The 21,540-nt window shown below is 50.6% G+C and overlaps 2 protein-coding genes across 3 annotated transcripts in view; one reads left to right on the top strand and one right to left on the bottom strand.

Moving 5' to 3' along the window:
- Nucleotides 1-5,654: 5,654 nt before the first annotated feature.
- ETV7 (ETS variant transcription factor 7) lies at nucleotides 5,655-8,496 on the bottom strand. The gene is made up of 5 exons (XM_033080308.1): nucleotides 8,418-8,496; nucleotides 8,081-8,188; nucleotides 6,613-6,755; nucleotides 6,187-6,287; nucleotides 5,655-5,763 (listed from the first exon to the last, which is right to left on the bottom strand). The coding sequence occupies exons 1-5, from the start codon at nucleotides 8,479-8,481 to the stop codon at nucleotides 5,655-5,657; spliced, it is 525 nt and encodes a 174-aa protein (XP_032936199.1). The 5' UTR covers nucleotides 8,482-8,496.
- Nucleotides 8,497-12,237: 3,741 nt separating this feature from the next.
- KCTD20 (potassium channel tetramerization domain containing 20) overlaps nucleotides 12,238-21,540 on the top strand; it is a 29,728-nt gene continuing 20,425 nt past the window's right edge. The window contains exons 1-2 of one of the 2 annotated variants that reach the window (XM_033080201.1): nucleotides 12,238-12,311; nucleotides 16,697-16,767. The gene's annotated coding sequence lies outside the window, so the exon portion shown is untranslated. The remainder of the gene's footprint in view (nucleotides 12,312-16,696; nucleotides 16,768-21,540) is intronic. The other variant, XM_033080202.1, reaches the window with a different exon arrangement.

Below are 21,540 nucleotides of genomic sequence, written 5' to 3'. Positions count from 1 at the left end.
GGGAGAGGGGGGAGATGGGCTGGGCATATCCTGGAGGAGGAGCCTGATCGTACCCAGGGGGTTTTATCCAGCAAGGACAACAGCCAGACACCATCCCATTATCCCATGGCAATGTGTTCCCACACTGCAGTGAAAAACAAAACCCCAGGAGCACCCAGTGAGCCACAGAACCCAGAATTCAGAATATTTCCCCTTAAAGTATTGGCTGCTAAAAATCATTGCAGCCCCTGGAGAGGCCAAGGGATGTGAGCTCTTGCAGGTGGCTTTGGTCACCTTGTGATGACACAGTGTGAGAGCTGCCACCAGCACAGGCTGGGAACAGAGCTCAGAGCACCAATCCCTGCCTGTCCCACCACCCTTCTTCTCTACATTTACAAGAAAATCCAACCAAAGACGCTGCTACTGGAAAACCAGAGCCATGATGGTGCCTCGTGCTGGTTTTACCTCCGAAACCAATTTCACCCTTCGAAGAACCAGACCCAAACCCCTGAACAGCACACAGGGAGCCAGCACTGGAATCTGTCCCACTGGGCTGTACAAAGCACCCTGGTGTTGGGAATCAGCCTCTGCTCAGACCCAGAGATCATCATCACAACACACAGCACACCCACCCACCCTGCCTGCTTTGGGATCAGAAAGTTCATCCAAGCCAACACCAAAGCCCACCAAACACTCAGTAAAAAATCATTCAACTAAATTTATCATGGCAAAGCCCCAACTCCCACCCTACTTTGATTGATTCCAATGCATTGACCTCAGCACTGGTTATTTGCTGGTTTGGTTTTTACCTTTTCATCGGTATTTCTGCTCCTTGGGACATAGCTCAAGGTGAACTCCTGGGCCACAGGCACTGAGGGTTCGCAGGCTCCCCTGGGAGGTGCCTTTATATACCCAAGGTGGTGGTGAGTAAAGTCCTATTTTTAGCAGCCATTCAGGTAAGAGAGCAGCCAGACCTTCCGCCTGGGATCCCCAGTATCACCTCCCTCGTGGTGGAGATCAATGGGCGTGAGTTTCACTGGAGGAGAAAACAATTTCCTTATGGCAAGTAGCAGCAAAACAACATCAAATCACCTGTCAGCTGCTGTAAGCACTGCCCTTTGAGCCCAGCTATCTCAGGCAGCTGTTTGGCTTTGGGTTTGGTTTGTCACTTTTCACTGGGTGTGATGTGAAATGGGCTCTTCAGGGTTGTTTCTGTCCGGGGAAGTCACAACTTTCGCGGTGAGCAGGGTTTCAGTGCAGGAAGCAAAGTTCCTGCTGTCATCCCTGGAGCTCCTGTGGGACACAGCCACTCTGGGATGTTCTGTCAGTTCTTGCACCACACTGGGCACAGCTGGGCTGGAACACCCCTGAAACCCACCCTGGGGCCCTTCAGACAGCCCGTACTTCCACCCTAAAACATGAACCAGCTCTTGCCCCAAATCTCCCACCAGGCAGATCTGCCCTACCCAACACCTACAAATTACACCCGGCCGAGAGATCTGACACCAAAGCTCCGTTTGTGTCACCGGGGGCCACCCCAGTGCCCCCTCCCGTGGGTGTGGCATCCCTGCCAGGTGCTTCCCGCTGTTCCCCATCGCTGCTTTGCCATCTGATGGCAAAATTCTGCACTGCAGCTCGCAGGGATGGGGCCGGAGCTGCAGACACGCAGGCTTTGGAAAATCCCTATTTGGAAAACCCCTCGGGAAGGTTTCCACCGGAGCAGCGCTGCTTTCTGCTGAAATGATGTTCAAGGTATCTCCTGGATAAAAATTTTCTTTTCCTGATACGGAGATCAGTGCAATCAGAACCCTTCAGGACTGTTTTCTTTCTCTTTCTATAAACTCTCCATGCCATAATTTCCCGTAACTGGGAGAGGTCTAGACCACATCCCTCCATTTCTCCTGAGCCCACACGGCTGAATCAGAGTCTGGTATTGATTAGGAATTACCTGGCTCAATTTTTCAGCACTCCCATCTACTGATAAATGTGTGAAGAGCTTCCAGGCTGCTTCCCAGCTCTTGTCCAGAAGCAAGTTGATTCCAGCCAACAATCTATTTTGTTCCATAAAACAAAAAGCCACATCCACTCTGGCCATGGTGTCACTTTGGCCATCTCCAGTTTGGAGATCTTTCCACTGGAGATGACCCAAGGCCAAGTCCAAACACCATCCCTGCTCATGACTCAGCTGTGAGTCAGCATTGATGCGTGGCCTCTTCCAGCACAGCTCTCTGAATTTCACACATCTTTGGGAGGTTATTCCCTGTGTGCCCAGCACTGTCACTAAACACAGCACTTTCTAACTTTCATAGTTGGGGAGCTCTCATCACAGCCAGAAGATGGAAGAGCCAAACTCCAGGAAAAGTCTTCACCTGAAATGTGATTCAAGATCTTTATCCCAGCTCAGGTCCATCCTGGGATTTGGGATATGTTCAAACCTAAGGGGAGAGAGGCACAAGAAGAAGATGCAGGAGACTGAGATAAACCAAAATCCCATTACCAGAGTGGGGGCAAGAGATCTGCACCCAAATTTTTCATCTACTTTTGTTATCAGTGCTGGAAGAGAAGGAGGAAGCTGGCAGGAAATGCAGCCATGGCGGGGGGAGCACCCAGTGCTGGTGTTGGCATCTTCAGGGCAGTGATGCTGGGGAGAAAAGCAGAACTAAACCCATGGGAACACAGCAGGGGACAACAATTCTGTGCCGGAAATTGCTTCATAAGATGGGAAAAACCCAAGGGAGAGGCATTCCCCACGTGAAACTGCAAGGTGCAGAGGGCAGGGGCAGAGCACCTGAATTCCTTGGGAAGGCACAGGCTGAGATTGGACATCAGGAAAACTCTCCTCTGCAGGAGACTGGAACAATCTCAGATGGGTTCTAGAGGGGTTGGGAATCACCCTCTTGGAGGGGCTTGGCCAGCCAAAGCCACAGCAAACCTGACCTGGTGTAGGAGGTCACAAAGGTCCCTTGGAGCCATCAACAGCCACGAGCCATCAGCCTGGGCACCAAAACACAGCAGCTGCAGATCTGATCCATGATGGTGATGGTGGTGTGCAGGGGAGCACCTGGACCATGGCACAGGTGTTGAACCTGAACTATGGTGAGGAGTGGAGGGGAACACCTGGACCATGGTGAGGTGTTGAGGGCAGCCAGTGCTCCCTGCCCCAGCCAACACCTGGCCTCAGTCCAGTCCTCTCAGCCCAGTTCTGCAGTTCCTCTGATCCAGGAGGGTGGTGGGCAGCAGCCCTCAAAGCAAATCCTCTTTTCCTCCAGCCCTGGGCATGGTTCTGGCTGCTTCCCCCAGCTGATGAGCAACGTGCAATGCCCTGCCCCAAACACCAGCAGATGTGGAGCTGCTGATGTTCTCTAGGGAATGAAGCACCTGGAAACCTCTGGGAGAGCCCACAGGAGGCACCTGGCCGTATTCCACAGCCCCTGAGCTCCAGCCATGCCAAAAGTCACCGTGTGCTGCCCCTCCCCACAGCCCCACACCAAACTCCCTGGCACAAGCAGCAGTTGCTGAGTTGTTTGCTGACAGGGATGGGTTCCTGTTCCAGGAAAGCTGCAGGTTTACAGCCCTCCTGCCTCTGTTTGTCACAGGGAAAGACAGGTATTTCTCCAGGAGGTACACAAAAGCTTCCTAGGAGCTTGGACAAAGCTCATCATTCCAACCCACCCTTGCAAAGCTGCCCTTGGATTGTCACCCCCAAGTCCCTCTGGAGCTGCTCAGGGAGATATAAGGGGGTTGAGGGCTTCTGGCAGCTTCCCAGCCAGGAAAGGAAATCCCCAGCCAAGCCCAGAGTGATCTTTAGTCATGACTGGTAAAAGAGGTGAGGAGAGGTCACTCCCTGCAAGCACAGCACAAGAGTCAGGGCCACCAACTGTCACCTGCTCCAACAAAACAAACACACAGGTGGAAGAGCAGTGGATCCTCAGGAGCCACCAGGGCTGGTTCTGTTGTGAGAAAGTGGAGTGGGAAGAGATCAGGAAAAATGCACCCATGGGTGCATATCCCAAGAGTGGCACAGTTCCCAAGGAAGGAGCTCTGCTGTCCCACCAAAACTGAAGGATTTCACCCCGAGAAAGATTTGGTTTGACTCTTCCCTGGGACAAAAAACATCCCTTGGTGGGGGAAGGATGAGGTTTGGGTGCTTCAGTGCACTTTCCTGCTGTGGAGCATTGCCAGGCTGCAGCTGGGTGGGTGTTGGGGAACCTTCAGCCCCTCTCTTAGCAGGGGTTGTGGCCTCCCTTCCTAGCCAGGGTCTGCCCCAGGCTGTGACCTCACACTCATCTCTCCACCAGAGCTCCTCATTTCCTTCTCCTCCACCACTCCAATTTTCAAGCAGCTCTGTTCTGCCAATGATCTGGTGATTTTTCTGGAAGTGAATCTCCTCAGCCAGTGTTCCAGAGATGTACTGCTGAAGCTCTGCCATCCAGCCACCACCAACCCCACCAGTGTCTCCTACTGGTTACTGCCCACCAGCACCTCCAGGCTGCAGCTGTAAAGGAGTTCTGCAGGACCAAGACCTGTTCTAGCCACAGGGGCTGCAGTTTCAGGTTGGCAGTAAGAAGTTTTGGTGGAAAGTTATGGTGCAACCATGTGTTTGTGCTGTGCTCACCCATCACACTGGTGGCCTCTGGTTTAGGAGCTGCCAAAAGATGGGAACGAGATCTGGGTGCCCACAGGAGCTGTTTTTAAATGAGGAAATCTTGGATTTCCAAGTTTCAGACCTTCAAACAGCAAGAAGTGAGATTTTCAACCTTACAGTCACAGCATTTTATTTCCTCTGTGGAAAGCAAAGTGAAAATAGTAGTGGGTACTTTCTGTTTTCAGACACACTCACACACACACAGACACTCCGCTCACTTCAGCCATTCCTGCTTCAAACTCAAAGCAAATAACCACATCTCTGACCATGGGTGGGGTCATATTTGTTTCTAGCTTTGTTTCTTTTCACATTATTTAATCATAAAAGTAATTACAAAAAAAAAGGTACCTGGAGGGAAAGGAGTTAAAGTGAACACCAGCCATGGGCAACTGTGGAGCCTGGAGCTTGTGCCAGGCCTAAACCAGGCAGTATTTCAGCTCACTCCTAACCTTAATCCCAGGAGCAAGCTCACAGGAGACAGTGGGATTCCAGCATGCACCACATTTGCAATTCCAGCCTGTGTTGAAGCTGGGGAGATGGCTCAGGTTCAGAGCAGGACACTCACAGCTGGGACAGCCCTTGCTGCCAAAGCAGAGCAGCTCTGTTCAGCTCTGCTCAGCTCTGCTCAGCTCAGCTCTGCTCTGCTCTGCTCAGTTCTGCTCAGCTCTGCTCTGCTCAGCACATCTCTCTGGAAGAACAGAGGGATCTTTTCCACAGGTTTAGACCTTAAAGACAAGCGTCAAAATTTCAGAGCAAAAATATCACATTCCCTCCCAAAGGGCAGGAGAGGAACCAGCAGAAGACCAGCCCACAGATCCACTGTGGTTTTGGGGCTGGGGACACTGGGGACAGCTTCTGGGTGTGTTTAGCTAATGACAGCCCAGAGATGTCCCAGCTTTGGCTCACAGCAGGGTGTGGAATCCAGGCCAGCTCTGTGGCCTTGTGTCCAGGAGAGGCAAGAGACACCAGCACTGCTCAGCAAAGCACAAGGCTCTCTGTGAAGCACTGAAGTGAAGCCTCCAAAGATTTACTATGGGGAAACCTCCTGGTCTTCCTTCAAATCCTCATGGTCCTCATTCTCCAGCTGCTCCAGTCTGCTGGATTTCTCATGGACAACCTCTCCAGGAGTCTTCAAAAACCTGAAATATGTTTTTGTGGTGACACATCCAAACCCATCCCCAAACCAGCTGTAAGTGCTGGAGCCTTTACTCTCAACAAGGCCAGGCTGGATGGTGCTTGGAGTAACCTGGGACAGGAGCAGGTGTCCCTGCCCATGGCAGGAGGTGGAATGGGATGGGATTTAAGGTCCTTTCCAACCCATTCCATGATTCTGTGATCAGCTGAGCTCTAGAGCTCAGAGGGATTTGCCATCCTTGAGCTTTGTTGAGGATCTCAGGAAGCACTGAGGTCCCAGCAGGCACAGGACAGAGCCTGGACACAAACCCCCTGGGGTACATGCAGGGGAGGGTGTTGCTGGGTGAAGCAGCTGCCAACTTCTGGATCTCATCACCTCTCCATGCCCTATCCATGCATGCTCATTTCTCTGCTCTGCTTCACCTCACCTGAACAACAGCTTCTGCCCTGGCTCCTTTTTGATGATGTTGAGTTTGTAGTAGTGTCTGAGCGCTCGTGACATCTTCTCATAGGTCATGTTCATCCGGTTCTGGAAGGAGAAAAGAATTGTGAGGTGTTGAAAAGTGAGCAACACCACCTGCTTTGGGGCTGTGTCAGCAGGGGACATTGGAGGTGGTTTGGGGCACTGGAATGTGGCTCCCTAACCCAGACTGGCTGTTCTGTTTTCCAAGGGATGACAAAGTCCCTCTTTAACCACCAGGCTGGCATCTGTCCCTAACCCTGCACCCCCTGTGTCCCCTCCCCAGCCCCTGGGCCAGCAGCTCTAGGGAGCAGGTCATGGAAGGGACATGCAGAAGCCCAGGGATGACAAATTCGCTCTCAGGGATGACAAATGCACCCTCAGTTGCACTCACCTTGTGGTTGCCCCAGAGCTGGGCGAGCCCATTGGGGTTGACCACACGGAACACCTTGGCCTCCCTGTCCTCCCACCTGATGTAGGGCTCGTAGCGGCGGTCGGACAGGAGCTGGTACACGTACTCCCAGAGCAGCCTGCAGTCTGAGCATGAGGGAATTGTGGTCACAGAGCTCCCACTGTGCTCCAGCAAGGCTGGCTCAGCAGCAGGAGTGCACAGCAGCCACAAGAAATGTGAGAGGAAGCCAGAGCTCACACACAGCACTTCTGTGAGATCTCAGAGCAATTACAATTTTTCAGGTGGGGAAACTGAGGTGGAAAAGCACGGAATGAGGGGAAGGGAGACAGATGGGCAGGCAGGACAAAGAACCATCTCATTTCCCCAAGGAACAAGCTATAAATTCATAATTACCTGCAATTTTCCCATCCACTGGGGCTGACAGGGTAGCAGGAAAAGAGCAGATGGCAGCTGGCCTGCAGCTACTCTCAGAGCTGTGCTGGGAGAGGTTCAGTGGCTGCCTGTGGCCATGGAACAGGGGCTGCTCTGCACAGCCCAGCCACGAGGAAACAACTGGGACAGCCTCAGCACTGCAGTCTGCACCTGCAAAAAACCCATAATAAGCACCCTGTGGTTCACTAGGGCAGGTCCCAGACCTTGCAAAGCCCTGGAACAGGAGGGGAGGGACAGCCCAGGGTGGTTTTCAGCCTGGGACCAGCCCAGGCAGAGGAGGAGGGTGCTGAGGAAAGCCTGGGATTTTCCTAAGGCTGGAGCAGCAGGAAGTCCAGGGGAGTTAGAGGAGATGCCAGGTAGGGTAAGGGTCAGATACAGAAGAAAAACTGGAATAGGAAAATGCCCCAGAGCACAGCACCCCCTGGTAAATTGTTGTGGGGACTTAATATGTTCATTACCTTGCACATGAACCAGCAGAAAAGTCCAGGAAAGTGCTCCCAGATCCAGCTCCCCACACATCCAGCCTCAGACACCAATCCAGCCCCACCCTAACTCCTACCTGGGCCCCTCAAGGGCACGAAGAAACCTCACTGGCCCCCACCAGCCTCACCTGGGCCCTCTGCCCACCCCACCCACGGACCCAGAAGCTCTGCATAAGCTCAGCCCTGGTTCCTTAGCCCTTTCCCAGCTAAGTTGCAGGACAAGTCTCCTGCAGGGCTGTGCCTCTGCCTGGCTTTGACCATCCCTGATCCAAATCTCAATCTGCAGGCAAACTTCTTAGGGAAGTCACAGCCTTGCCAGTTTGCCATGGACCCTCTGGTGTTGCCTAGCATTGCTTCTGATCTGCTGCATCACTACAAACTCCCAGATGACCTGGACTCTGCTGGGCCTGGCTGCCTGTCTCAGGTGGTGTGGGATGGTTTCAGCAGGCTCAGCTCCAAGCCCCAGGTGTGTGCAACCAGCAGGTTCTGCCTGCTGGACACTGCTGTTCTCCCAGGGTATTTTCCTCCCATCATACCTTCCTCTGTGCTCCTGGCTTTCCTGAAGGGTGAGTTCAGCAAGGGGCTGCACACCAGAGCTCTTCTCTGAGTCTTAATGAACTGGAGTATTTCATAAAGCACATCCCCTGCAGGGAAGGAAACTCTGCTCAGAAGATTTTGGAAATGGTCCCTCCTAGGTAATGTTGCTGAGATTCTGAACTACACAGTGTGGAGTTATTCCCCACCCCAAAGGATCTGCAGTTCAGCTGGACCAGGGAAAGGAAGAGTTCTCCTCATGTCCAGCCCATGGAGTTCTCTCAGCAGAGCCCACCTTGTGCTGGGATGTGCTCACAACCCCCTTGCCCTGGCTCTAACCTGAGCTGGGAGCTCGGTGTCTGAAGTCGTCCTTGGTGAGGATGCACAAGGCTTTGCCGTTCATTTCGAACTTGCTCTGGTTGGTGGGGCGCAGGGAGAATTCCTCCTCAGCCCAGCGCAGCCAGTGGATCACATCATCCCTGCTCCACAGTGAGGGCTGGATTCCTGAAACCAGGAGCAGCCTCTAAACAACTCTGTCTCCATCCTAAAACTGCTGAGTGGCAGGGTGGGGCTTCTTCTCCATCACCAAACTTTCCCTCTATATTAAACACTCACAGGTCAAAAACACCACAAGGAGAGAAAATGAACCCTGATGAATCCATGTCCCTCTTGCCTTGGAGAAAGGTCCCTGAGTGGGACACCATGGCTGTACCCACCTTGTCCCACCCATGGGAACTCCTCTTTGAGCAGCATTGACTCGCTTAACCTCTACTCACTCAGCCTCCCTGGAAGCCTGAAGATGTCCCCAGCGCTGATGGGTGAGGGTCTGGCCTGGGATGGGGGTGGTGATGGCACTGCCACCACGGGGCTGGAAGAGCTGATGGCCACTTTGCCCTGGGGAAGAGATCAGACACATCAGTGGGGGGAAATTCCCAGCTCTGGTCCTGCCTTTGCTTTGGAGATGCCTCCAACTGCTCCAGTATTTCCTAACTGGTTTCTCATAGGGATGGGGTGGGATGGGATGGGATGGGATGGGATATGGTGTCTGCAGCTCTTCCTCACACTTTTCCTCATCCCAGCCCCAGGATGAGTCCCTGGTTGCCCAAGTCAGCATTAGTAGCCACAGATCCCTCTCTTTCTCCAGCTCTTTAGCAGAGAACCTGCCCTCATTCAGGCTCTGGATGGGGATTATCCATCCCTACTCTCTACAGGGAAGCAGAAAATGGAGCTAAGACTGGCAGAGCCTGCAGTGCCTGTGCTGGCTCCCTGCTCCTGCAGAATCTTCTGATGCTCGATGGATGCTCAAGGTGTTAGGAGAGCACTTCAGTTCTTTAGAGCTGTGAAAATAAAACTGCAACAGTGCTTTGATTTTGTCTTGTAAACACCATATGGAGAGAGATCTCTCTATCCATTTAGCCAAATGTGGAAATGGCCACCCCGTGGTTTAGGGAGATGCATGCTCCTCTTGCTCACTGTCCATGGAGTTCTGGCCCCTCAAGAATTACTTTTCCCCTCAGCCAGGGCATGTGAGCCAGAATGGAGCTCCAGATCCTGCTTCCAGCCACACCTAGATCTTGAAATATTACTGGAAGCCAAGCAGATAATGTTTCCCTTTAAAAACCTATTAATGTGAATCTCAGCCATTTCTCAGCTTCACTCACTGGAAAATTAACAATTGTGCTGTCAAATGGTATTTTCTGAAGCAGTTACCAACTCTGAGCTCTTCAGGCTCAGGCAGGCTTTTGCAGGTGATTTAGAGCAGCCACCCCTCGACTGTGTGTGCAGGCAGAGGAGTTGAGCCCTCTGAAAATGAGGGGTGAGGAGATGGGAGCTGGACACATCTGAAATTCAAAGCTCAAGCTCCCAAATTCAGCAGGAGACAGGAGCAGGAGAGTGCATCACTCCAGGGAATAATGCTTCCCTGGGAGTTACAGCAGGAGGAAGGCAGGAAGGGTTCCTGCAGCAGAAGGACAATTTGGTGGTCTCTGGCTGTCACTGGGCTGGATTTAGCAAAGCAGACAGCTACATGACACTGCCTGAGGAGAACAGTGAGACTCCTGAATTAACTCTCAGCAGACTTGGCAGCAATGCAAACTCTCTTTCAGATTCGCTCTAAGCAATAAGCTATGGGGAAAATAAAAGTGAAAGAAATTAGCAGTGTATTTTGTCTAGAACTATCTGAAAGTTATTTTAATTTTCTCCCACCCGTGTGACTCTCTTACAAACCAGAACAAATCTGGTGTTTTCTTGCTCCTGAAGATTTTTAGGCCTTAAGATACATTCTGAATTTTTATTATGTTATACTAATTTTATATTCTTGGTTTTCTCCCTGATTAGCTCTTTTCAGACTTTCCTGAGATGACTTTTCTTTGCTTCAAGAGGAAATACCGTCCTTGGCGATGTCCAAGTGGGAACGTGAGAAGAAGGGGAGCGAGAAGGAAAAGGAACCCCCAGATGTGTGAGAGTAGCTTTTTGCTCAGAACCAGATGTGGGGAGCAGAGGCTGCCAGCTGCTCCGGGCTTTGTGAGGAGGTGGGGTAGGGGGTCACCCCCAGGGCATGACCTCCCAGCCCTGCCTGAGGAGCAGAAATCCCGAGGGGGACCGGAGAGAAGGGAGGACAAGGGCCCAGGCCGGGCGCTCCTACCTGCATGGAGCCGGAGCCGGAGCCCGGCGCTGTGTCCGGAGCGCTCAGGTCCCGTCCCCGCGGCCGCTGCGCCGCGATCCTCGGCAAAACCGAAATCGAAACGAGCCGGAGCCCCGGGAGGCTGGAGAGAACCGGGGGCAGCGCCGGGGCCGGGTCGTGCTCCCCCCGCCCCTGGCGGCACCGGGAGCCGCGGCTCGCCCGGGACCGGGACAGCGCCGGGAAAACTCCCTGGTCCGGGCACACCGCCGGAGGGATCCCGGGACACACCGGGAACCCTCCCTGGTTCGGGCACACCGCCGGAGGGATCCCGGGACACGCCGGGAACCCTCCCTGGTCCGGGCACACCGCCGGAGGGATCCCGGGACACGCCGGGAGCGGCTCCAGGACCGGAGTTCATCCTCGTCCTCCGCCAGAGCAGCGGGGGAAAGGGGGGGGAGCGACGGGAGGGGGGAGCACAGCTGGAGGTGCCCATGAGGGGAGGTGGGAGCACAGCTGAAGGTGCCCACAAGGGGAGGTGGGAGCACAGCTGGAGGTGCCCAGGACGGGAGGTGGGAGCACAGCTGGAGGTGCCCATGACGGAAGGGGGGAGCACAGCTGGAGGGTGCTCACCTGCCCCCGCACACACTCTGTGATGTGAGACACACACGTTGTGGGGTTCTACGGGTAACTGGGAGGGATTGGATGGGACTGGGAGGGATAAAAAGTACACTTTTAGGAACAAAAGTGGCCCTGGAAAGGGACTGGCAGCGACTGGGGGGGTAATGGGATAGACTGGGATGGACTGGGAGGGACTGGAATAGAGTTGGAGGGCACTGGGATAGACTGGGATGAGGTGGGAGTAACTGGGATAGATTTGGAGGGGATTGAATGGGATTTGGGAGGGATTGAACAGGACTGGGGAGGATTGTGAGGCAATTTTAGGGACTAAAAGGGCACCGGGAGTGGACTGCTAAAGCACTGGGATAGACTGGGAGGCGCTAGGACAGGGTTGGATGGGAGCGGGAGAGACAAGAAAAATACTTTTAGGAACAAAAGGGGAACTAGAAGGGCTCTGGAAACCAGCGGAGGGAACTGCTATAGACTGGGATATATGGGGATGGACTGGGAGGGGTCTGGGACAGACTTGGAAGGGACTGAGACGCACTTTTAGGGACAAAAAGGGGCTGCGGGAGGAGACTGGGCGGGACTGGGAGGAGACTGGGGTGGACTGGGCTGGACTGGGAGGGGACTGGGCTGGACTGGGAGGAGACTGGGGTGGACTGGGCTGGACTGGGAGGGGACTGGGCTGGACTGGGAGGAGACTGGGGTGGACTGGGCTGGACTGGGAGGGGACTGGGCTGGACTGGGAGGAGACTGGGGTGGATTGGGCTGAAATGGGAGGAGACTGGGGTGGACTGGGCGGGCTCCGCTCCCCGCGGGCGCGGACCTCTCGTGCCCCGCCCCCTAACGATCTCTCGTTTTCCATTGGCCAATTTGAAACGCCAATCACTGATATGGTCCAATCATGTGGCGGCGCGGGCGGTGGGTGTGGCTAAGCGGCGGGGCCCCGCCCACCGCCCGCCTGAAGGAGCGGCCGCGGCGGGGACGCGGTGAGTGAGGCCTCGGAGGGCGGGGGGGCGGCTCGGGACCCTGCGGGGTTTGGGGGCCACTTCCCGCTTTCCTATGAGCTCTTGGGGTTCTTCTCTGTCCCCTCAGTGCTTTGAGGGCTGTTAGGGGCCTGGGGGCGCGCGCAGTGCGCTATGTGTCCGGAAAAGGGGTTTGGGGGGGGGCTTTCCCGGCCCAGCGGGCATAGAGGAGGGTGCGGGGCCGAGAGGGGCCTGGGGGGTCACAGGGAATGTGGGGACGGGGCTGAGGGGCTCGCTGGGGGTCACAGGGGCTCCGTTGATGTGAATGGGCTTTGGAGGGGGCTCGCGGGGTGTCTGGGGATCATAGGGGGTGTGAGACTGAGGGGGTGTCTGGGGTCACAGTGGATATGCTGCTGAGGGGGTGTCTGGGGTCACAGTGGATATGCTGCTGAGGGGGTGTCTGGGGGTCACAGCAGGCTCTGTTGTTGTGAATGTGCTTTGGAGGGCCTGGGGAGCTTTGGGAGCTGCCCTGAGGATGTTTGGGGACAGCACCTTGTGTGTACTGACTTTGGGGGCGTCTATGGGGATATGGGGGTGCTGCCACCTTTTTACAGTTTATTTGCAAAGGGGGGTCTTTGGAGTGTCTCCTAAACTGTTATCCCTAGGTTAGCACTACATCCTTGTGTCCCTGACATGTTCACATTTTCCTGGGCTGTTTCACATTTCCCAGTGTCCTGGGGAGAGGCTGCTGCTGTGCCCACCACCCCCAGAATGGAACCAGCTCCCCTTGGGGTGCTGGTTGGTCACACACCACCCTCCTACGTGTGTTCTGGGGCTGTGTTATTCTTAAACATGTTTTTAGGCTTGAGTTAACCTTCCTTTTCCTCCCTTCTTTCTGGCCCCACTGTGCTTTGAAAGGAGCAGGAGCTTCTAAGGGGTTTTCCCCTAAATGAGTGAGTGGGTGAGACCTCAGCTCTTAGGCACATTTTTGTGTCAGCCGTGATCCTGCCTGTCTCAGTACTGCCATCTCAGTGACCTGAGGCTCTTCAGGGAAGGGAGGATAACAACACAAGCAAGTCTTGGGTATGAGGTTTAATAAGAGCAAGGTCCAGATGCTGCATTGAGGTCAGTCCAGGCTGGAAATGAAGAGCTGGAGAACAGCCCTGGGAGAAGAACTTGGGCATGAGTTGCTCTGGTCACGTGTGTTGGATCCAGAACCTCAAAGCCCTGGGCTGATTCTGCCCCTCTGCCCTGCTCAGGTGAGACCCCACCTGCAGAGCTGCCCCCACCCCTGGGGTCCAGGAAGGACATGAAGCTGTTGGAGGAGACCACAAAGATGGTCAGAGGGATGGAGCAGCTCTGCTGTGAGGAAAGGCTGAGATTTGGGATTGTTCAGGCTGGAAAGGAGAAGGTTTGGGGTGACCTTATTGTGGCCTTTCAGGAGCTGAAGGGAGCCTGCAGAAGGATGAAGGGAAAGTGTTTTCAAGGCTGTGGTGTGACAGGACAAGGGGGTTGCTTCACCCTGATAGATTTGGATGGGATATTAGGAAGAAATTCTTCCCTGTGAGGGTGGGCAGGCCCTGGCATAGGTGCCCAGAGAAACTGTGGCTGCCCCAGCCCTGGAAGTGTCCCAGGCCAAGCTGGATTGGGCTTGGAGCAGCCTGGGATAGTGGAAGGTGTCCCTGCCCATGGCAGGGGGTGGAACAGGATGAGCTCTAAGGTCTCTTCCCACCCAAACCATTCTGGGATTCTGTAAACCTGGGAGGTTGAGAACCTCTGTAAGGGACAATATTCTGAATTGTTTTGCCAGGGTTGGTGCAACCCTAATGGTGCTGTAGCTGTAGATTATGGCTTTGAGGGAGAAATTTCACCTGTGGTCCCTGTGAGAGCCCTGTGCTCACCTCTGTCCCAGTCCTTCCTGCTGGGATTAGCAGCAGTCACAACCAGCTCTTGGAGGGAAGTTGTGTCTGGGAATCACCGGCGCGGCTGAGCTTTCCCTGCTCACGTGTGTCCTTGTTTACCCTGTGCAGGGGCTCTGGGGCTGCACTGCTCACAGTCACCTGGCTTTCAGGGTTATAAATAACTCAGTGCTCAGTTCTCAGAAGTGTTTTCAGTAATCTGAGCATCAAAACAGTGAATTATTGGGGTCAGGAACTGTGGGTTAGTGTAGCCAAAGCTGCTTGTGAGAGTTATTATCCTCCAGACTGGATTTCCATGTGCCTTTATTATTATTCTGTTTAGGGAAGCAATCACCTTTTGCTATAATAAATATACTATTTATAGCATAACTCTGTATTTACATCACTAACAAATACTCTTCTGCAAAGCAGCCTGTACAACAGCTGCCTTTATTTTCCATAATAACATCCCTGTTCTGATCTTAGGGCTGCAATGTAACAGTTTATGTAAACCAAGTGAAGCCCGTGCAGACAACTGTGTCTAGACATTTTTCAGCTTATCTTAAAGCAGTTAAAGGCAGGTTAAAGTAAGGTCTGCTGTCATGAAAATAGGTGTGTGCTGATTTATTGGTGTTAATTTCAAGACAGACTAATCTGCAGTACATGAAATGCTTATTGATATCTTTTGATGCTGAGTTTTGCTGCCAGAATTAAAGGGGATGAGTTTTGTGTTTGATTTGGGCTTGAAAGGAATGATCTTTCTGGTAGGAGTTCATTACATCATTTTCTTTTGGGGGAGCTTTCTGTTTTGTAGTTTTTCTCTATAAATGAGTGGAGTTCAGTGAGCTCAGTCAAGCTGCAGGGGCAGCTGGCAGAAGTTGTAGATAAAGAACCAAACTGGTTATTTCTGTCCTTCTTAACAGTGGTGAGAACCAAGTAGCAAAATCATTTGAGCTGTTTGATGTAAAGTGCATGTACCTACAGGCAGAGAAAGTGAATATGGGGTTGTTTATTTTCTGGAAAGGTTTTGAGACAGTTCTTGGAGTGGCAGATAAAATAATAATTCCAGAAGCCTCATCACTGGCTGTGCTAACAGAAATGTATCATCTAAGATCCATGGAGGGCTGTTGGATGTGTTCAGTAGAAAATCACTCCAAGTTACACTTTTGTTTTCCTGTGCTCCAGAGGTGACCTTACCTGAGCTCTGCACAATAGTAACTGATATTTGCATCCCCAAAGTATTTGTAACCATCAGACTTGAGAAACTCTCTTACTTCAAGTGATTTATCATAAATCTGATCTTAGCTCAGTCTCTTTGAAGTACCTTCATGTTTTGGCATGCTCAGTCCTGCCTTCTCAGAATCCAAGAGGTTTCATAACCACTTGCTTGGAGTTTTCTGTTCAGGACATTGTAACATTTTATGTATGGTGACAGTCTGTCTTTACAGGTCATGAGAAGTAAGAATCATCATCTCATTTTATTAGTTGATGCTTTCAGCCCTGAGTTTGGGCAATGCCAGGATGTGTTTGTCACTTGACCTCATCTTGAACTTGTTCCATGTGCCCAAGTGTTCAGTTCACTGTGTAGCAGTGCTGTCAGGAGAATCAAAGTAGAATATTGTTTAAATGTGTTGGTATTAATTCTACTTAAACACCTGAAAACCCATGAGGAGAAAACTTGGGTGTAGAGAAGAGTAAATAACATTTCACCCTGTGTAATGAGTTTGCTGGAAGGCTCCAGTGCTGTAGCTGACAACACCTTTGTCCCCCTCTGCCAAAAGCTGTGATCACCAAGGGACATTGGCCAGGCAGTGGGGCTGGATTAATAATTGCATCACAGAGCTGCAGAGTCTGTTTGGAAAGTCACTGCACAATGACAGGCCAACTCATCCCAATAACTCATCCCAGTAACTGGGGGAAGGAGCCTTGCAGCACTCCTGAAATGGCCCCTGTGTGCCCTCTGGTGCCTGTGCTTGCCAAAGCCACTGCTGGGAGCTCTTCCTCCTTCTGGAAAGTCAAATCCTGCCTAATAAATGCAGAGTGAGTCTCCTGAAAGCTGCAGTTTGGGATGGACTCTGGAGCTGCTGTGCTCTGCCTGGAGATCCCAGAGGACTGTGTGGATAATGAGCTCTTTCTTGACAAGAAAAATGCTGAGTTGGTGCCTGCTGATAAAGGTCACTTGAGCTGTCTAAAAGATCTTCTGATTTTTAAATGAGTTTCTTAATAAAAACTGAATTCAGCCAGAGGATCAGTGCATTGCTGGCTAATTTAACCCACATCCAGACAAGCAGCACAATAAACACCTTTTGTGTGGGGGAGGATGTGAAAGGATGGGGAGCCATCAGCATTTTTTCCTTCACTTTATTCATAAATAACATAACCAGAGCTAATGTAAAATTTAGAAATTCCCAATTTGGCATCATTAACATTTTTGTAGGAACAGTGTGATTGCAGTATCTGGTGTTTGGGGAGGCCTGGCCAGGCTGCTGATGAAAGCCACTCTGATTTCAGGTTTGTGATCCCAGTGTCCCTCCAATTCCACCATGACAGTCGGGTAGCACTGCTGGACCATCTTTGCCAAGGTTGGTACAATCTTGGGTCTGTGGCTTTTGGGTGGCCTTGCCATGTGAATTGTTCACTGAGCCATGACAGTGCAGAGAAGCTGACACTGCTAATGCAGCTGCTGGGGAGGGGATGTGTTTTGGGAGTGTTACAGGGCAATAATTACTGAAGTCACTGAAATCCTGGGACCTGCCTTCCCTGTGTTATTCCATCCATTTTCACAACCATTTCTCCTCCCTTGTCTTGCTCCAGTTCTAATTTGTGTCCTCCAGCCTCAGCAGAGACTTCAGACTGGCTCCTGTGGGCTTTGGATCCACTTTCTGGGGTACAAAAGAGGACTAAGGACTTTTGAAGGGCAGCTGGTCCATAAGCATAGGCCTGAAATTGAGAGGGAAAATCAGTGTGTGTTAATCTTGGAAGCAGCACTGAACATGGGCTCTAGTTGCTGAAGCTCAACATTCAGTAATTTCTTCTGCAACTTGTGATTGGTTTTTTTTTCTTGTTGCTCTCAGAACAACCTCAAATGTGTTATGTGCAGCTGTTAAAAATAGTGTTAATCCATAGGTTGCTCCTGGGAGCAGGAATGTTCAGCCATTGCTTTGGTTTTGCTACTGAACACACAAAATATAGAAATACCCTTGTGAACTATAAAATGTAACAGTCCTATGTGTACCACTGTCAGAGTGACTGAGTTACTCAGCTTTTTACTGCGAGAATAAAAAGCTGCCTGAAATTCAATTCAGAAATAGCCAAAAGAAGCAATAAAAAAGAGGTGCTGGAAATGGACTAGAGACAGAGAAATGAGAGTACAGCTGTGTCAGGTCTGCCTGTGCAATTTGTGGACAAATAGTCTAGGTTAGGGTGTATTAGTCAGTCCTGCTTTCGCTGGCAGCAGCGTGTGTTCCCAGAACTGGGAAATGAATGCATTTCCCAACCAGCTCCATAAAACAGTGCCATGTCCCTGACCTGTGCTGGGGGTCACAGTCGAGTCCATGGAACCAGGAAGTTTTCAGAAGCAAGCAGACTTGGCAGCCATAAAAACAGGAGAGCTGACCCTTGTGACAGCAGTGTAACAGTTAATGATTGCTGCTGCCACGTGCTTTGGATGCAAAGTTTTGGCTACGTAGCTTTGCAGAACATATAAAATAAACAAATAAATAACAAAGCCATGGTTAATAAAATGCAATTCCTGGACTAAAGCATAGCTGAGTTCCTTGGAGCCCAGCCCTGCAGCTCTGTGTGCTGGGACAGCAGCTGGTCACGTGTCCTGTGATGCCACTGGATGTCCTGTAACCTGTCAGGATTAAGCATCTGCCCCAGTTTGATGTGCTCACTTTAATAACCATTCACATGATTCTTCCCTAAGTGGTGCCTGTTTTATAACTGAACAACTGCAGTTCTCAGGTTATTCTGGTAACTCTGGTAAATTGGAGTGAGAGGTACATAAAACATGTGAGGAGGGAAAAGGCAGGAGAGAGAACCTGATGGCAGCAGCAGCAGAATTTCTGATGGACTGGAGATGAGCAGGGTGGATTTTCCAATTCCCTCAGTTCATGTGCTCAGTATCATCTCCTAGTTCAACATGACTGGATCAAACAACAGAGAAAAACAGAATAAGGAAGCTTTAACCTCTGTGAAAGTGAGCTCATTTCTTCTTCCTCTGGGCAAGTGGATTAAAAATCGTGCTGTTACATAATCTCTACCCACAGAAAAGCTTCCGTCTGGCTGGAATGTTATCTGCTGTGGCAGTTGGTGTTTATGAATGAGTTCCCTAATCCATTGACAGAAATGTTCCAGCAGGCACTTGCAGACTTCCCTGTAGTCTAATGCTTGCTGAGAGGCCCTTGGTCAGATGTCAGGGGCTGATACAGCCTCAGGAGATGGACATGTACATAGCAAAGGCCTTTCAATTGATAAGGGTTTGGGAAAAAAAAAAGACTTCACTGTGTTGGGAAAGGAATCCAACTGAGAAACAGAAAGGAAACAGAGATTATTAAAATCTCAGGATTTGATTTGCTGTTAAAATTTGAACTCTTAAATCCATGGAGTTTCTTTCATATTTATGAGCACAACCTGGTTTTTTCCTGTAGGATCTAGTTTTTCCTTTCAGACTGACCAAGTTACAAATACAAAAAATCATAAGATTATTCTGTCATGTGCAAATCAAATTATTCAGATATATTTGAGAAGCAGTTCAGCTTTACATTAAAACACCTAAAGACCACAAGGTTTTGCCCATATGCAGGCTTTGCTGAGATCCATCCTAAGCACGTGTAAATGAGCTGATGTTTGAGTCACTCGGGACAGGCAGGTTTTAGCTTTAACTGCTGCTGATCTCTGGGCTCAGCTGTGCTGCCCAGCCATTTCAAAGCTCCCTTTGAGTGCAGTCCAAGGCATCGATTTGGATGCTGCACTAATGGAGAGCAATATTGATCTTGAGCATTTCTTGGGCACGTGGGAGTGCAGCTCTCTCATTCCCAGCACTCTCCTGTTTCACATCCAGTAATGGGGCTGGACATGCCTGCCCTGCACAGCTCAGGGTGAGGCTGGGATGTGCTGCCTGGGGTGGGAAGGGCTGGGACAGCTCTGTCCCTGCTGCCGGTGTTCTGGGGGTGGAGGTGCCCTCACAGGGCTGAGCAGGACTCAGACCAGAGTGAGTGTTTGATGCAAGGAGCTGTGTTCACCTGCAGCTTTGCTGTCAGGCCCAAGAGTGATAAACAGCTGGCTTAGAGGAGGTCAGCTGGGGATGCTCTGCACAAGATACTGAAGTGAAACCAGTCTAATGATTTCTGTTACCTTGTGCTGGCCAAGCAAGGGGAAATGAGGTTTGTTTATTGATAATTATAAAGCTGTGGAGAGCTTTGTGCATTAGCACTGTGCTATATTTAAATGGTGTCCTGTCTGTCAAATGTCCCTATTACAAAATGTTCTTTGCCAAGATCATGGGCCTCTCCTTTTTAAAGATGGTTTGAAAATGAACTTTTTTTTCAGAAAATTGGTTAATATGCCATGGCTGTGGTAGCTCTATGTGTTTTGACTTTGTGCTGTTAAGTCATTCCAAGAGCATTTTAAAGGTGTTATGAACAGCTATGGGAAATGCCACTTCACCACTTGGAGAGTGGAATGATTGCATTTCTGACAGATGAAACACTTCTTAATGCAGAAAATAGTGTTCTCCAGCCTCTCACCCTCTGTGCTGCAGACACTTAGTGCTATCTTTAATTAGAAGACTGTCACAGCTGAAGTAAAAATAACAACTCAAAACCTCCTGTGAACCAGAGTGAGAGCCATGAGCCTTAAAGGCTTTACCTGTTGAGCAGCTGGAGCCCTGGCAAGGAGAATTCCAGCCCCTCTTGGCCCAGGGCTGGAGGAGATGTTCCCTGCTGGGAGAGGTGCTCCAGGTTTAGCAGTAAGAGGTGATTGATGTCCTGTGTCTTCAGCCAGGCTGATAAAAGCCACCCCATTTCATGCAGGCCATGTTTAGAGCTCTAAAATGTCACAGTGTGGTCAGGACTGAGTTGAAGTGCTCAGGTTAGAGAGAGCTGCTTTGGGGACATTTATAGACCCTTTAATTAGCAGGCTCTGCAGGAAAACCTATCTTCTTGTTAAGGATTTATTCAAATCACACATAAGCTCTACTGCTGGAAGATGCTAATTAATTTGAGAATCTCTTGGGTTATTCAGCAGAAGAGTGAATATTCCTCACCATGACAGGCTTTGAAGATCATTTCCTTGAAATAAGTAACTTTTTAAAAGTCCTGGCATTTCTTTTGCATGTTATCTTTGAGACAGACACAGTTTTGGCTGGAATATTGCTGGGTTCTTGCTTGTCAAGGCAAAAACAAGAGAGAGGCCCATTCTGGAGCTCACTTCAATTTTAGAACTTTCTCCTTTCAAGAGTGACCTTATCCAGTCCCCAAATGGGCACCTTCCCTCATTATGTGTGTTGAAACAGGCATTTTCTCTGCTTTTTCAATTTCATATATTTTTTGTGGTATTTTCCTTTTTTTACTCCCTCAAAATACGGTTCCAGTTCCTGGCTAATTTTACTGTAATGCAGCACTAGCCAAATATTTTTGTGGAAGAATTATTAGTCATAGAAGAAAGAATGTAATGAAATATTCTTAGAAAGTGTTATAACTATGCTTGACATGTAAAATATTTATCCAGGCATGTAAACAAAACAAGAGCTGTCTTACCAATGTCCCCTTGTAAACCTTGGCTGGTTTGAAATCATGAACTGTTTTTCAGTTCTTGAAAATAAGGTGTCAGGTTCTCTGCTGACATGAATTGCCAGAGTGCTGATGGTTGGCCTCACCTAGCTGAAATTGTAGCCCCTGCTCTTGCCTTCCTCAAAATAAACCAGGAGGTGTTTTCCAAAGAGCTGTAATTGTGCTAAATAAAACTGCTGTGTTTATTTTGGTTTCGGATTACTCAGTACTACTTGCAGTTACTAATGCAACCGTGAAAGGAGCCTTATGTTTGTTTTGCTTTTTGTTATTGTCTGTATCTTAATGAGCATTGAACCACGTGTCAGATTCAGAGAGCTCTGGGACAGCACTGATGATGTTCATTTTGTGCCTCAGCTCAAGGAACATCTCTGCCCTTCCTTAGGAAAGTTCACTTTATCAGAGCAGGCTTGCAGCAGCTGTTGTGGTGAGATAGGGCAGTGCCCGTGGGGATGGCAGATAGAGCCCCTGGCAGGATCCCCAGGGCTGGCTGAGCACACCTGGCCTGCCAAGCCTGGTTCTGCCCTTCCACCATGAAGAAGAAGGAAGATGAACCCCAAGACA

This window comes from Catharus ustulatus, chromosome 25 (genome assembly GCF_009819885.2).
Source record: "Catharus ustulatus isolate bCatUst1 chromosome 25, bCatUst1.pri.v2, whole genome shotgun sequence".
Taxonomy (NCBI): domain Eukaryota; kingdom Metazoa; phylum Chordata; class Aves; order Passeriformes; family Turdidae; genus Catharus; species Catharus ustulatus.
The sequence above is the reverse complement of the archived record's forward strand: the minus strand, read 5'-3'. Positions and strand labels throughout refer to the sequence as shown.